Here is a 14,510-nt window from a genome sequence, read left to right on the forward strand (position 1 = left end):
CATTTTACAATTCCGGTGCCTGTGGCTAATTGACCCAGCTTCTGCTGTCCTAATTCCAAATATCCAGGAGAGAGAACTAGATCAGTTCAGGCTGAGCCCAGCCCAGCATCCGGGTTGAACCCTGGATGAGGAGTTCACTTCAGGTCCAATCATCTATGGCTGGAGAGGGGGCAGAGTTATACCGTGTAAGGTAGATGAAGGATACAGGTGAAAAGAGCAACTCTGAGAAAGGACTGGCCAATTGTAGTGAAAGTGGACCCTACCATGTGTCCTCCTCCTCAGTCTTTCTTGAATTTCTGTCAGCCTTCTCACTCCTCACCTCATTCCTGTCTGCAATCCCAGGTTCAGACTGGAGGGTGAGGTGTTGAAAGGTAGCACCATGTGATGAAGAAAGATCTGAATTGAGTGTCCAGAGGCCGGGATTGTAGCCTGCCTCACTCGGCTTGCTTCACAGCTCCGGGTCTCAGGTTTCAGGTAAATCAGAGAGTCGGTTTGCTAATAATGCTTCTATTAAACAGAGAAGAATCGAAGTCTTTCATCTCTGCATCCCTGAACTCAGCAGAGGGCCTGGCACAGTTAGAACACTGGCAATGTATTGAAAACAGGAGACAGACTTTAAAAACGAAATGACTGTGGGTTACATTAAGGTAATAAGGTAGAGCATGACCCCGAAGCACGCAACATTCCGGGTGTGGAGCCCATTAACTAGCACTTGGTAAGTGCTGACTTGTGCTGGGTCTGTGTTAAGTACTTGGTGTGCTGTTCTGATCACTGCTGCAGTATAAAAAAAATCACCCCAAAACTTAGATGTTCAAATAAACAATTTTATTATGCTCATAGATTCTGTGGGTGAGGAATTTGGATCCAGTACCATGCGGATGGTTTGTCCCTTGTCTTAGCTGCTTGTCTGGGGCCTCAGCTGGGAAGACTGGATGGCTGGTGGTGACTTAACAGCTTGGGGCTTGAATCACCCAGAGGCATCCTCGCTCACAGGATGGTGGTTGATGTGGCTGTTAGGAGGGACCTCAGCCAGAGCTGTTGATCAAAGCCTTGACTTCCTCAGAATGGTGGCCTCAGCCTAGTAGGATCCTGCAGGTGGCAGCTCAGGGCTCCAGAAACGATTGTCCCAGTTCACAAGACAGAAGCTTCCTTGTTTTTGTGATCTAGGCCCAAAATTCAAACTGCATCATTTCCACCACATTCTATTGATTACAAGCCTGCCCAGATTTAATGATAAGGGAATTAGGTACCACCTCTTGATGGGGTGAGGGCAAGGTTCTCACAGAACATGTAGGATGGGAAATTTTGTCACCATATTTGGAAAATTCAGTCCACCAAGTGCACATTATCTCATTTCATCCTTCCACTGTCCTTGCAGTAAGCATTATTATCCCTTTACAGATGAAGAAACTGAAGCTCAGAGAACTTAAGTAACTTGCCTGTGGACAAAGCCAGCAAATGGCAAGGCAGGACTTAAACGCAGTCTGTACAAAGTAGGTGTTCTTCAACAGTATATATGCTACTTATAGAAAAAGGGAACTGAAAAAAATAAGACATTCAAAGGCCTGTCTCCCTGTGTACAGATCGGGAGTGGGTAAGACTTCTTATCCCCCCATAATTCTAATGTCAGTTAATATCTTCCCCATGTGGCAAAGGAATCTGGTTCCTGTGCATAATGCCCCAAGGTGTCGCTTCCTGGAAAATGTGTAACTACTGTGTGTACCTTAGGTCCATTAAGTTTGCCAGATATGTGCTGGCAGTGGGGTTGATGTCTACGCCTCTCTGCTCCCCATTCATTTGGAAAAAGAGTGTGGGGAGCAATAAGTTGGGGGAAGCTCTTTCACACGGAATCATTTCAGAAACAGCTCCTCTGCCGTGATCCCCTTTTGAAACCATATCTCCCCTTTAACTTCAAACAAGGACCACTTCCTCTAGGAACTCATCTTTGATACTCCCATGATCTTTATAATCAGAATATTCAGATGATGATTGGCACTCAGGGCTTACTCTGTAGGTTTCTGTGTCCTAACCCTCCGATTAGTCTAAGGCCCCAAAGGGCAAGGACCATGCCCTATTCCTCCTCAATTCTCCTCCCCAGCACCACAGGAACAACACCCCATTCTTAATAGGTAGTCAATAAATAGGACCGAATAGATCAAAGGGACTTACGAAGTTTATTATTGTATTATAACAGGAGGACACACATGCATCTTCGAAAGCAGTTTTTGAGAGCCTACCCTATAACAGGCACTGTGCTAGGTGCTAACAAACCATGTGATCCAGGAGCAAGAATTTAGAAAATCAAATATGAGCCTCCTGGACACTCTGTGGCATGTCAGTAACATCCAAACTGATGTCTAGAAGTGAAGCATCCTTGATCAGATTAAGAGGCCATCATATTGGGTAAATTTGAGGCAAGTACTGTAAGGTTTACAAATCTATATCAGCTCTCAGATAATTCTAGAGTCAGACATTTAGAAAGTCCCTAAATAGGGTTTTTAAAATTCAGATTCTTGAGTTTGGTTTCTTCTATAGGTTCTTTGAATAATTTTTTTTTTAGCTAGAGCTATCAGATAGGAAAGGATGGGTCTTACAATTCTTTATTTTAAATCAGTCTTCTTGTAATAAGCAAATTTCTCTACCCTGCTTTTAATTCATCGCCGTTTCACCACAAAATGTTCTTAAATGCTGTGACCTTTGGAAACACCTTTGAACGTTCCAAATCAGCTGATAAACCTGTTCATATATCTTGGGTAATCAATATCAGTGCTTCATCATCACTTACTATTCACACCCTAAGTTCTTGATGTAAATATAACCCTATTGTATAAAGCTATTTCCTCAGCATCCATCACCAAGAATAAAATAATTGTAAATAATTACCTTTGAGATATGAAAGAAAATGTAAACATTTTATTTGGCAGTTGTTTTGGAACACATGAATAAATAAATGGAAAAGTACATATTAATATTTCTTTTTGGAGTAACAGATACCATTAAACACTTATTTACACATCTTCACTGCAAAGAACAGTTACACAATTCAATTTTGTCTTATAAAAGGTAACTTCCCACACCACTGGACTGGACAGTTAAGGATGGAGATACTGGTAGTGCTTGGTTCTAGCAGTCTCAATGTTTGAAAGGCATTCATTTGCAAGTGTGATAAGAAGAGTCATCATGCATTGAGTTCGTCCGGATCATGTACTGTAGAAAGTTTCTGATGGCAGCCACAGAATTTGGTGTGTCATGCGCTTAAGTCAACTATGACATGTTTGTAAATCTGTGTATTTCCCTTAAAACTGGAAGCAAAAAGAAAATTACGCTTATTAATGGACACATGCGTGAATGATCTCGGTGCCTGAACATTTAATTCCTGAAATTTCACAAATTTGGCTTTTTCTGCATCCCAGTTATACACTTGAGTAAAGGAATAATCACTTCCAAGAATTGCATATTGATAGTTATTTATCTGAAGAGGCTGGAACACCATGGATCCTCGTGATGGCATCCTCTGAATATCCTGAAATGAGGATCCTCCCCATTTCATTACTTTGGAATCACCAATGAATCTTGTCAAGCAAATGTACACGTCACCTTTCACTGAGAAGTGCTTAACAGCATATACATCCTCCATGTTAGGGATGTCAGTTTGGTTAGTGAATAATTGTGTTGCTTTGTTCCACTGATAAATTACAGGACGCTGGGAACTACTAGACAGGATTAAATGAGGCGTTCTGAGTGTCTGAGGTGTTCTGGCTATTTCTAGATATTCCACATCAGTGTCCCTGTACCACGCATGTAAGGATTGATGGGAGTAGAATCCATTTCCATTCCATTTATAAATGGTAGTAAAACCAGCTTTTGAACTGTCAGCAACAACAAAGTACCAGTTGTTTTCAATCTTGAATGTTTCAATGTCATTGGGTTTTCGGATTTTGAGAATTTCAATATCCTGGATTTTTATAAATTTATTTGCAAAACTGTCTCGCTTATAGATGTGAGAGCCGCCAAACAGCTGGGCCACAATAACATAGAGCTGAGTTTCAATGACTATAGGCTTGCACACTACAGTGGACGTGCCTGGGAAAAGACAAATGAGAGATTAGTTGGATGGCCATCCTCTTTTGCAGCATGTAAACATGCAGGCTGAGGCCATACAACTTCCACCAAAATCAGCCTGAAATAAGAGATTTCCTTGGTTGAACAGGCAAGGCCAATCTCTAAGACCCAATGGCAGCAGGATCCTGACGTTCTGTGCCTTTGTGCCTCATGAGGCCTTGTTACCAACACCTGAGTTGTCATGTCACATCCAACCTGCACTAGACATTCAGGACATATGGCTACAGCCTGAGTTTCCTCCTCTCACTTCTTACAGAAAGAAAGCATTGCTTTCCCTGACATATTATGAGTTATAGTAATTCTAGTGAAAACTGCCATTTATTGAGCACCAACTATGTGCTTTGCCAAATCATCTCATTAAAAATTCCCAACAATCTTAAGAGATAAATATTATTATACTCCCTTTTGCAGATGAGCAGATTGAAGCTCAGAGGGGTTCAGTGCTGCTAAGAGAAGGCAAAGTTGGGATTCAAACCCAGGTCTACCAGAGTCTCTATGCTTTTAACCCAAGCTGGGAGAAGGTGAGCTATTCCAGGGCTTCCAACTTGGGCTAGGATCCCACAAGTTTCTAGATCATCCTACAAAGTCTTGAGCAGTGATCTGGGTAGCCCATGGTTCTAACTGTAATTGGTTTGTTCTAATTGTGAATTGAATCTTGCTCTAAAAGTAACATAATTTTCCCCTAAAAAAGGATAAAGATGACACTTGTAATTTTTCTGAAGTTTTGGTGGCAGGAGAGAAGAGAAGAAAGAGGAATCTTTGAGAAAAATGGAAGAGGGGTACAGTCATGGGTGATACTCCTAACAGTTATTTTGGGAAATCTCAGAAAACAATATGGGATCAGTGGACCAGCTCAGTATCCTTTTGGTAAGAGTTTGATGAGAGTTTGATCAGTAAATTCTGGTTGACTAGAAGGAGCTTGGCTCTAAGAAATCCAAAGAGAGCGGGGCAAATCTGGGCCCACACCTTTTCTAACTGCAACTTTAAAGGCTCTGAGGCAATAAATTCTGCATCAACTCTGTACTAATAGGTGAAATTATTCTATTTGTGACCTTTCAAGGGCTCAACTGATTGTATGACTTCAGGAAAATCACTTTACTTCTCTAAAATTCAGTTTCTCTTCTATACAATGAGAGTTTGGACAAGATCAGGGATGTCCACTAGATTTCAACCACGTACCGTATCAACTGATTGATTGGAAAACTTCCTGGAAAATTATGTTGAGAAGGATTCTGTTGCCCTGTCTGCACTCTGTAAGCAAGAGCACCATGATTGATTAGCGATATCTGTCTGGGGTAAGGGAAGTCATAGTAACTGCATATTTGGCATATATTTGTCATTCTAGATGAGATGATGGCCTCTGAAAGTCTGCAAATGTGTGATTCATTTCTCTTTCAAGTGTTCATCTTAAGATTCATCTGGAATAATGATGAATTATTCCGGGTAAGAAGAACCTGAACTAAACTGCACAAAACTGCGCAATAGCCCATGGGAAAACTGAGGGGTTTGGGGGAGAAAGGGAAGCATGACCTTCCACCTTGAGAAAGAAGGAGGTTTCTGGGACAACTTCAGTTTGAAGAAGATTCCTTCATCTGGGCACCTCAGTCTCAAGCCAGCCCCAGACCTGTCTTGATCCTATGACCAATGGGGCTTGTGGCCACCCACAAAATCTAATTATGACCCTTCCCACCCAAAAAGGTGGGAGAAGTTTATGGAAAAGTTTAAGATTTAAATACGTTAGAAGCTAAAGCTAACGGAAATATTTCAGAAGGGGCCCATATTCTCACTTATTTAAAAATTGTAAAGTTGTTGAAAAAACTTAAGAGGGCACCTAAGTAAAAGTTTTCAGGGAAAAAAGGTGGTTTCCGACGTCAAATTAAATGCATAAAACACTTTAAAGAGCCTGCCTTACTGCCAGACTTCTCAGGGTCTTTACTGTGTATTATGAATCTCTAACAGGGAGATATAGCTCACAGATATATTGGACCAAAAACCCTTTCTGTCACTAGGAGTACATTAACCTTTTGTAGGAGTCATGTTTGTGCAACAAAGCTTGAGATTCAATGATCTAAAATAACATCCTTATTTTATAGTTAAGAAAAAGGGAGGGCCCAGTGAGGGTGAGTGGTTCACCCAGCTAGTTTGTGGCAGAACCTGGATTAAACCTCATGATTCCTAGTCCAATATTTTTCCTGGAAAAATAATCCACCTTTTATTGTGTGTTTACTAGGCTAGGTTCTGTGCTAAGTTCCTTGAATATGTGATCACATTATCTTATGATTGCATTATCTTAACAACAACCCTGTGAGTTGGGTATTATTATTCCCATTTCCAAGTCAGGAAATTAAGGTTTAGGGAACAACCCCAAGTCACTTAGTAAATGGTACAGTTGGGGTTTAAATGACTCTAAGCCTGCCCAAAGCATCCCCCTATACCACTTGTCTTTTTCTGTTCCCCTTGGTTCAATGTGCTTAACTTTCTATTCAAAATACAATCAGGCTTTTCATACCTGTAATGTTGTCATAATTCCGGAAGGTCTTTTCTACATGGTCCCATTCAAGGAAAATGCACTTTCCAGTAAAAGGCTGAGCAATGACCACATACTCATCGTTCATATAAGAAAAAGTATCTATGGACAGTGATTGATAAGGCAGGTCTTGAGACTTTGCAAATTCTGCAAAAACAGGAAATGATGATGAATAACTGTGCTAATGCCTTGCTCCTTGGCTAGATCTCAAATGTCCATAAGAAATACATTTATTTAAGAGAAATAGTAAAATGATAATTTTACTTTGCTTTTAAACACACAAAGTTTTAATGCTTTATAGTATTTTAAAAATTAAATCGGTCAGTTGGTTTTTAAAGATATAAAAAATATCAATTCCTGCACACACATAAAATGTAGCCCTTATTTTAACTTTATGAGGTGGAATCATTTGGAATCCATTACCTGTAATGATGCAATCAAAATCCTTTGGGGAGAGACTATTGATTTTGCGTTTCTTGTATTCTGGGGGGCCTTCGCAGTAGATGTCTTCAACAGTTGCATTGGTGTGGCCTAGCCATTCCACCAGCCACTTCAGTTTACAGTCACAATTAAATGAATTCCCTCTCAGGTCCCTGAAAGACAAATTTCAGCTGATTTTGCTGTATGAGGGTCCTACCTCCAAAGGCATGACTTTACTTCAGCAATTAACACATGCAAAATGCCTTTACCTGGCTTTACATCGTGCCCCATAATCTACCTTAAACCTGATCGACAATTCACTTTGAGTTCAGAGAGTTCCCACAGTGCACCCTTCATTGCTACCCAGTCAATGGAACCTCAGAAGTTATTCCCTCTTGGATCAAAGGCAGCTCTGTCTAGAGCTGTGTGTCCATAGAAATATAGTGTGGACTCTATACATAATTTAAAATTTTCTATAAACACATTAAAAAGGTAACAGGAAATAGGTGAAATTAATTTTAACAATATATTTTATTTATTTTAAAATGATATTTTGCTTAGCATTTCACACAAAATATTATTATTTAGATGTGTAGTCAATACAAACATTATTAATGAGATAGTTTACATTTTTTAAAAATAGTAAGTCTTTGGAGTCTAGTGTGTTTTACACTTAGAGTATATCTCAATTTGGATGCTAAATTTTCATCAGAAGTGTGTGATATGGATTTAGATTTCATAAAATTTCTAGCTGGAAACCATAGTTTCACACATCCAAGTTGTTCCAAACATAATTACATTTTCCCATAATTGAACTCATTTAAATTTAGTTTTTGGCTTAATTTTTAAAAAATTAAGTAAAATTTAGGGGCGCCTGGGTGGCTGTTGGTTAAGCATCCGGCTTCAGCTCAGATCATGATTTCGCGGTTCGTGCGTTCTAGCCCTGCTTCAGGCTCTATGCTGACAGCTCAGAGCCTGGACCCTGCTTCAGATTCTGTGTCTCCCTCTCTCTCTGCCCCTACCCCACTCACACTGTGTGTCTTTCTCCTTCAAAAATAAATAAACATTAAAAAAAATTTTTTTAATTAAGTAAAATTTAAAGTTTTGTTCCTCAGTTACACTATGAATGCTGTTTGGTGACCACATGTGTGGCTACCATATTGGACAATGCAGGTCTAGAAGATAGAATACAGTGCTTATTATATCATATTTAATTAAATCAAGGGAGCTATTTGCTTTTCTTCTTCCTCACAGATGTAATTCATTCTGATCCTACTCCATGGTCTACAAATTGAATTTTAATAGGAAATGACTTTGACACAGCAGAGTTAACTCAGACATACAACAACTCATGTCTGTAATAAACTATACAGCATGGGTAGTTCAAATTTCCACATATGATCCCAACTCACCAAGTTTTCTGTTTATTTGCATTGCTTTTGTTCGGACATTCCAGGTCCTTCCTAAAACCCTTCTTGGTCACACGGAATTCCTAAGATAGGTATTGCCTAGTGTTCACACAGCACATGAGTAATTTTTAAATGTTGAAGCATTTAAAAATGCTTTTGGAGGGATACATTCAAGAAAACCAAGAAATCCACTAAAAGACAACTTGGCAAGGATCCTTGTACTTCTTAGATAATTCTTGATTTGGGCATCTCAGAGTAGGCCCAAGAAGCCAAATCCATTATGGGATTTCCATAGAGGTTGAGCCAATTTCAAGTGGGTTTTCTTGTTGTTGTTTGTTTTTTGGGTTTTTGTTTTGTTTTGTTTTGTTTCTAGTGTGTAGTATTGGCTGACACCAGGATGGGCCAGAGGATGGTGCCCAAATAAGCTGTATCCCCAAGTCTGTCATAGCATATCATCTAACCTCTAAGACATTCCCAAGACTGACTTCATCTCCCAAGAATACTCTGACCCAGAATAATGAGTATCAGTTTTTCTGGGTGATTGTAAACCAGACGGATAACTGTGGTCTGTCCGAGACTCTCTTGGAAGTGTCCTGATTCTGGCACTCTCTTGGAAATAAACCATCATTCAGGAATTGGGGTAATAGGCATTGAGGAGGGGCTGGGGAAATACCACAAGGAACAAAGAAAGTTTTTCATTAGCTTACTGATTTGAAGTTAAATACTAGGTTTAGGAGAAAATACTTGACTTAGATCTTTTGTCATTGGAGAAAATTTGTTTTGAATGTATATTCTATAGCAAAGTACCTGAATTGATAAGAAGAAATCTTTTGGTTTCATATATTCTTTCATTTGTTCCTGTATCTATCTATCTTATGACATTTAAATACCCTTCTAATGTCTGGAAAACACTTAATGAAGCTAAATTGCTTTTGAGAGGATTAGGCATATATTACTTGCTTTGCTTACAGCAAAATATACAAATTCCTTACAAAGATCTTTCACTCTGAAGCTTAAAAGTCAAAGTTTGAAAGCTCTTTTGTTTGAAAAAGGGTCAAAAATAATTAAGTTCATTCCCTTCCTGGGGCTTAAGCCAAATTCCTGGGGATTAAGCCTAGAGTTGTTGTTCAGTCTAACTAGAGAAAAGGCAAACTTGCCTCCCTTCCCCCACTTCCTGTTCCATTTCTCTGTTGATTGACCAACCCATGGGTGTAACCTTTCATCTGTACTCGGTCAGTTTCCCAGACTCCTTTATGTTTTTCCTTTGTAGCCCCATTTCCTGGAACTCATGTGAAAAAAGGCATCTTGAAACTTCACTCTGGGCCTCCTCTTCCCACACCCTCAAAGTCCCTTATCAGCACTACCTCCCAGAGGACAAACACTTTGTCAAAGGAATGCCTGGGCACCATATATTCAGAATTTCCAGTGGGAAATACCATAGAAGGCTCCAACATTAGTTCAAGTAAATTTAAAATTTAAGCCAATTTAAAATTTAAATTTTAAAATTCTAACTTAATTTTAAAGCCAGTTACGAATTCTAATCCTCAATAACAGGCTTCTTTGTTAACAACTGCGAATTAATTAATCAGTGATTTCTTAGGTCCTCTTACACATTCGTTAAAGAATCCAGGCCTTTGAAAATATCTTTTGGGAGTGTCTGGAGATTGTTGTTTGCAAGGCTCCTGGAAGAAAAAAAGAAAAAAAAGAGTGATGTAAACTATAGTCATAAACTAAATAAATGCATTTTATGATAAAACTTAATTATAAGTCCCTTTTATTCTTTCCCGACTACACTAAATTACTTGCAGGACCTTTTCTTCTCCTTCTTCTAAGATACTACTCAGATTCCTACTATCGTATTTTCAATTCTTGGTCTCATTGCTTCAACACTTGCTCAGTGTTTATGGCACTTTATGTGTCATGGTAAAAAAAGAAACTAACAAACAACCCCCACAATGCCAGCAATAAAATGATACTGGGCATTGATCCTTCTATGTAGAATAGAATATGAGATTCATACTCTTGGACATTCAGTCTAGGGGATGTGTCCCAAATGATGACTAACTAAATGGTTGACAGTGCCCTTTTTCCCTCACACTCAGGCTGCCCCTCCTCCTCCCTCTCTCTTCCTCACGTTCTCCAGACAGCAGCTGAATCCACAACTGATAGTGCCAATAGCTCTAGAGTTTGAGGACTCTGTCTAACTTACCTCCCTGCCAGCATATCCTTTCTTCTTTCCAAAGTATATACTCCCTTTTTACATACATTCATTCGACCTCAGAAAACAGCTTTCTCACAAATATCCATCCATCCATCCATCCTCTTTAATCATCTCCTCTTTCCTTTTCTTCCAGTTCTTGTCTTATTGTCACAGGAATTGTTTTTCTCTATTTGTTCTTTCATAAATCACTAGAATGATTCTAATCAAAGCTAATGAGTAGAAAATAGTCCTGATACTACCAAGAAAAGAGAAATGTGTCCATATTACAGAAGTGTGGACATAACAAGGAGTGGGCCTTGCATGATAGGAAGGAATGTACGTACTGGTAATTTTTTATTTTTAACCAGCATTGTATATATACATGTTATATACTTTTCTTATGATTGTTTTTATTCCACAAAACTATTAAAAACAATTAAAAAAATTTTTTTTAAATTAAATGAAATAAAAAGAGCTTATGTGTTTGGCCTCCAAAGTCCTTGAAAATTCACTCAAATTCCATTTAAAACACACTGAAAACTCTTCTTGTCTTCCACCTGCTCTAATTATTATGAGATTTCTCAAGTGCAAACATTCAAGACTTTTAAAACCTATTTTTAAGTTAATTATGTTGTTTTCCTGAGTTTTAGAAATTACTACTAGATTGGAAAACTCTTTTCAATGGACCTTGGAATGTAAGAATGGGAACTGAATCAGAATGTTCCAGTCTCAGTGACAGTCCATTATATAAAGAAGGGCACAGCTTTGGAGTCATTCTGAGCTTGGTTTGAATCTTGACTCCACTCTTTCCTGGCTGTGCGACTTTATAAATCTTCCTCAAGACTCAGTTTTTTCATTTTTAGGGGGAAGTTAATAATACCTCATGTCATAAGATTGTTAGAAAAAGTAAATGGGATAACTCAGGAAGGCACCTGGCATCTGGTCTACTCTCAACAAAGGGCAGCAGGGAGGTGGGGAGAAGAAACAAAGGAGAAGGGCTTCTGTGTGTACACTGCTCAGGAAACAACATTTAGAAAACTGACCACACGAAAAAACTACCATGACTGTCCACCTATTTAGTATTAATAAAATGTTGTTAAAGAAGACTTTTCAAGAGAATGTCTCCATAATTCACTTTTCTGAATTCTCTTGAATGAAGAGATTTCCTAGTGTCTTGGACAAGTCCAGAGTCATTCCTGAGTTATGTGTCTCAATTTATTTTCTGGCACGATGTGTCTTTAAGTTCTCATGCTAACTCCTACATGGGTGAAACCAGCACAAACTACACCTGGCTGCAGGGCACAAGGTTGGAGGAGGCTGGATCATAAGACAGTGGATGTGAAATGAAGAAACAGACAAGTCCTGAATTGCTACTGCCACTAGGGTTGCCCAGGAAGAGATACCCTGTTTGCATTGCTGCCCAAAGCAATTATTTTATTTATTTTATTTTATTTTATTTTATTTTATTTTATTATTTTATTTTATTTCAATTCAATTCATTTCATTTCATTCCATTTGATTCCATTCCATTCCATTCCATTTCATTTCCAAGGCAGTTCTTCTAAACAGTGAACAAATCTGGGAGTTCCACTTCCTGCCCAAAGGATGCATAGAGCTCTAGGCCTCACATACCCAAGGTGAAGGCAACCACAGAAGCAGCTGGTAAGACACAGACTTGGAGCTACAGGCTTCTGGGGTAGAGACACATCATTTTTCCATGACAAGATGGAGGACTTTTAATTCAACAGAGTTGTTGGATGGGACCGATGAAGGCAGGTTGACCTGATGGGCTGTAGAATAAGGCTTTGTGCCTCTTGAGGACTTCTTGTGACAGAGAGACTCTCACTCTGGGGACCAGAGGGTGGGACAGCATAAGAGGTGCCAAAGGCAGAAGTGATGGATGGATTTACTGCACTCAATGTGACTCTTTCCCTGTTCCACTGCCAAAATTCAGTGAAATACTGACTCACAGTGGACCGTTTCTGAAGGAGATAGGATGGAGCTTCATGCCTAGGTTTGGTGACAGGGAGGCATGAGAAGTCTGCCTGGAATCCTAAAAGAGGCAGAAATAAGTGGAAGACTCAGAAATGAGAGGAAGGCTTCCAGATGCCAGAGGCCCAGGAATTGGAGTTCAGACAGCTTCCCTGAAGCCTTTGGGAGGCCTCAGTGACAGGGTTCACATTTGCATAAGAAGAAAGCTGCAAGAGGGAATGGAGCAGAGAATGTCTTAGGAAAGCAATGCTGACAAAGCCTGGGAATTATTCTGCAAAACAAATGTAACTGGGCCCTGATGTAAAGCAGCCAGTGCAGGCTGATGGGCACATGGTGAAGGATGCACAGGGCACATAGGAGATCAGAAGAGTCTGCAAAGTGAAGAAAAGAAATATGAAATGCCTCCACACATTTCTTAGCTGGCCAGTTAAGAGTATTTTCCAATTTGCCAAGTAAATAGAATTGGAATTATGTTGAGACCCACTGCCCAACTGGGGAAAGATAGTTAATCTAGAATTATCTAGAGTAGAAAAGAATTGGAAACAACCTGCATGTCCGTCAGTAAGGATTGTGTGCAGTTAACATGGAATATTTTGCAGGAGATTTTAAAACATGAGGTAGATCTCTATTATTTGACATGAGATTATGCCTAAAGGAAAACAAAAAGCAGGGAAATTGGAGAATAGTACGTAGAAGATAATCCCACTTGGGGAGGGAGGATATGTGTCTAACAATCCATAAAGGTCTGGAAAAAGATATAATCGTTTACACTTAGAATCTTTTACTTTTGCTATGTAAACATCTGGATTGTAAGAGTTTTTATCATCGAGCATGTATTGTTATTCTAAATTCTAAATTCAGAAGAAACAAAGGATAAAGTTGAGGTTTTAAAAAGACCCCATTGCTTAGTATATGTGTATGTAATGGTTCTGTCCAGTGAGGATTTAATCATTCTAAACCAATTATTTTACTTCATCTGTAAAGTTCTGAAGTTACTGGGCTGGAGTGTGAATAACTGTCATGGTCAGATGATGTCAACTATTTCATGAGATCGGTTTCAGGATGGAGCTCCCATTTTTCTCACAAGATTCCCACATGGCTTCAGGCCCTCATCCTCTGAGGAAATTTAGGACTGCAGTCAGTCCAGATTTGGAGCTACACCTCTGGGTTCCTTGCACCAGCTGAAACTCAGCTTTGAGGAGGGCCTGGAGCTTCCAAAACCATCATGGGTGTCTGGGGCTTATGGGCAATTCTCTGAGAGACTTGGGAGGTGGGCGGGTGGGGTGGGGAGCTCCTGAGGGGTCTGGGCCAGGGCTGCTAGGAAGAAAAAGTAGCAAGTCCCTGATGCTCTGGGAAGCCTGCTCAGCATTTGGTCCTTAGGCAGAAAGGGTGAAGATTTCATGCCTATTAGTTTACTGAAACAGCTAGAGATATTGAGATAGGGTTAGGGTTAGAGTTTTTAGACTTGATGTTAGGATCATTTGATTCTTCAGATTCCATCTCTACATTGAGTCTTGCTACTGGAGAGCAAAATGGAAAATCCAATCCATTAAATGTTCTCAGTTTCTCCTTTCCCTCCATCTTCCCCCTGCTTCACGAGTAACAGCTTCATATTATCATTCCCTTTTCCCTAATAGCTGCTCTGGTTGAAATATGATCTCTGTCTTTTGTACAACTGGCTGTCACTTTCATACCCACATCAGTGTAGTAGTTTGGGTGCTGGCTTTGTCTCAAGTGGACGAGGGCTTCCATTTGAGCATCCTCACTGTCAGGAGTGTGCCTTTTACCAACTTAATTTAACCTCTCTTGGTTTCTGTCTCTACATCTGCAAAACTGAGTA

At 39.6% G+C, this 14,510-nt stretch overlaps 1 protein-coding gene across 4 annotated transcripts in view; it reads right to left on the reverse strand.

The window, feature by feature from the left end:
• Positions 1-2,891: 2,891 nt before the first annotated feature.
• The window catches only part of LGI1 (leucine rich glioma inactivated 1), a 39,017-nt gene continuing 27,398 nt past the window's right edge, over positions 2,892-14,510 (reverse strand). For 3 of the 4 annotated variants that reach the window (XM_060641995.3, XM_078434607.2, XM_060641993.3), the window contains 4 exons: positions 10,089-10,160; positions 7,073-7,242; positions 6,632-6,796; positions 2,892-4,083 (listed from right to left, as the gene is read on the reverse strand). In XM_060641995.3, coding sequence (XP_060497978.1) covers positions 3,248-4,083; positions 6,632-6,796; positions 7,073-7,242; positions 10,089-10,160 — 1,243 coding nt within the window. In that variant the 3' untranslated portion in view covers positions 2,892-3,247. The remainder of the gene's footprint in view (positions 4,084-6,631; positions 6,797-7,072; positions 7,243-10,088; positions 10,161-14,510) is intronic. The other variant, XM_060641996.3, reaches the window with a different exon arrangement.

The sequence above is a fragment of the Panthera onca genome, chromosome D2 (genome assembly GCF_046562875.1).
Source record: "Panthera onca isolate mPanOnc1 chromosome D2, mPanOnc1 haplotype 2, whole genome shotgun sequence".
NCBI classification, from domain to species: domain Eukaryota; kingdom Metazoa; phylum Chordata; class Mammalia; order Carnivora; family Felidae; genus Panthera; species Panthera onca.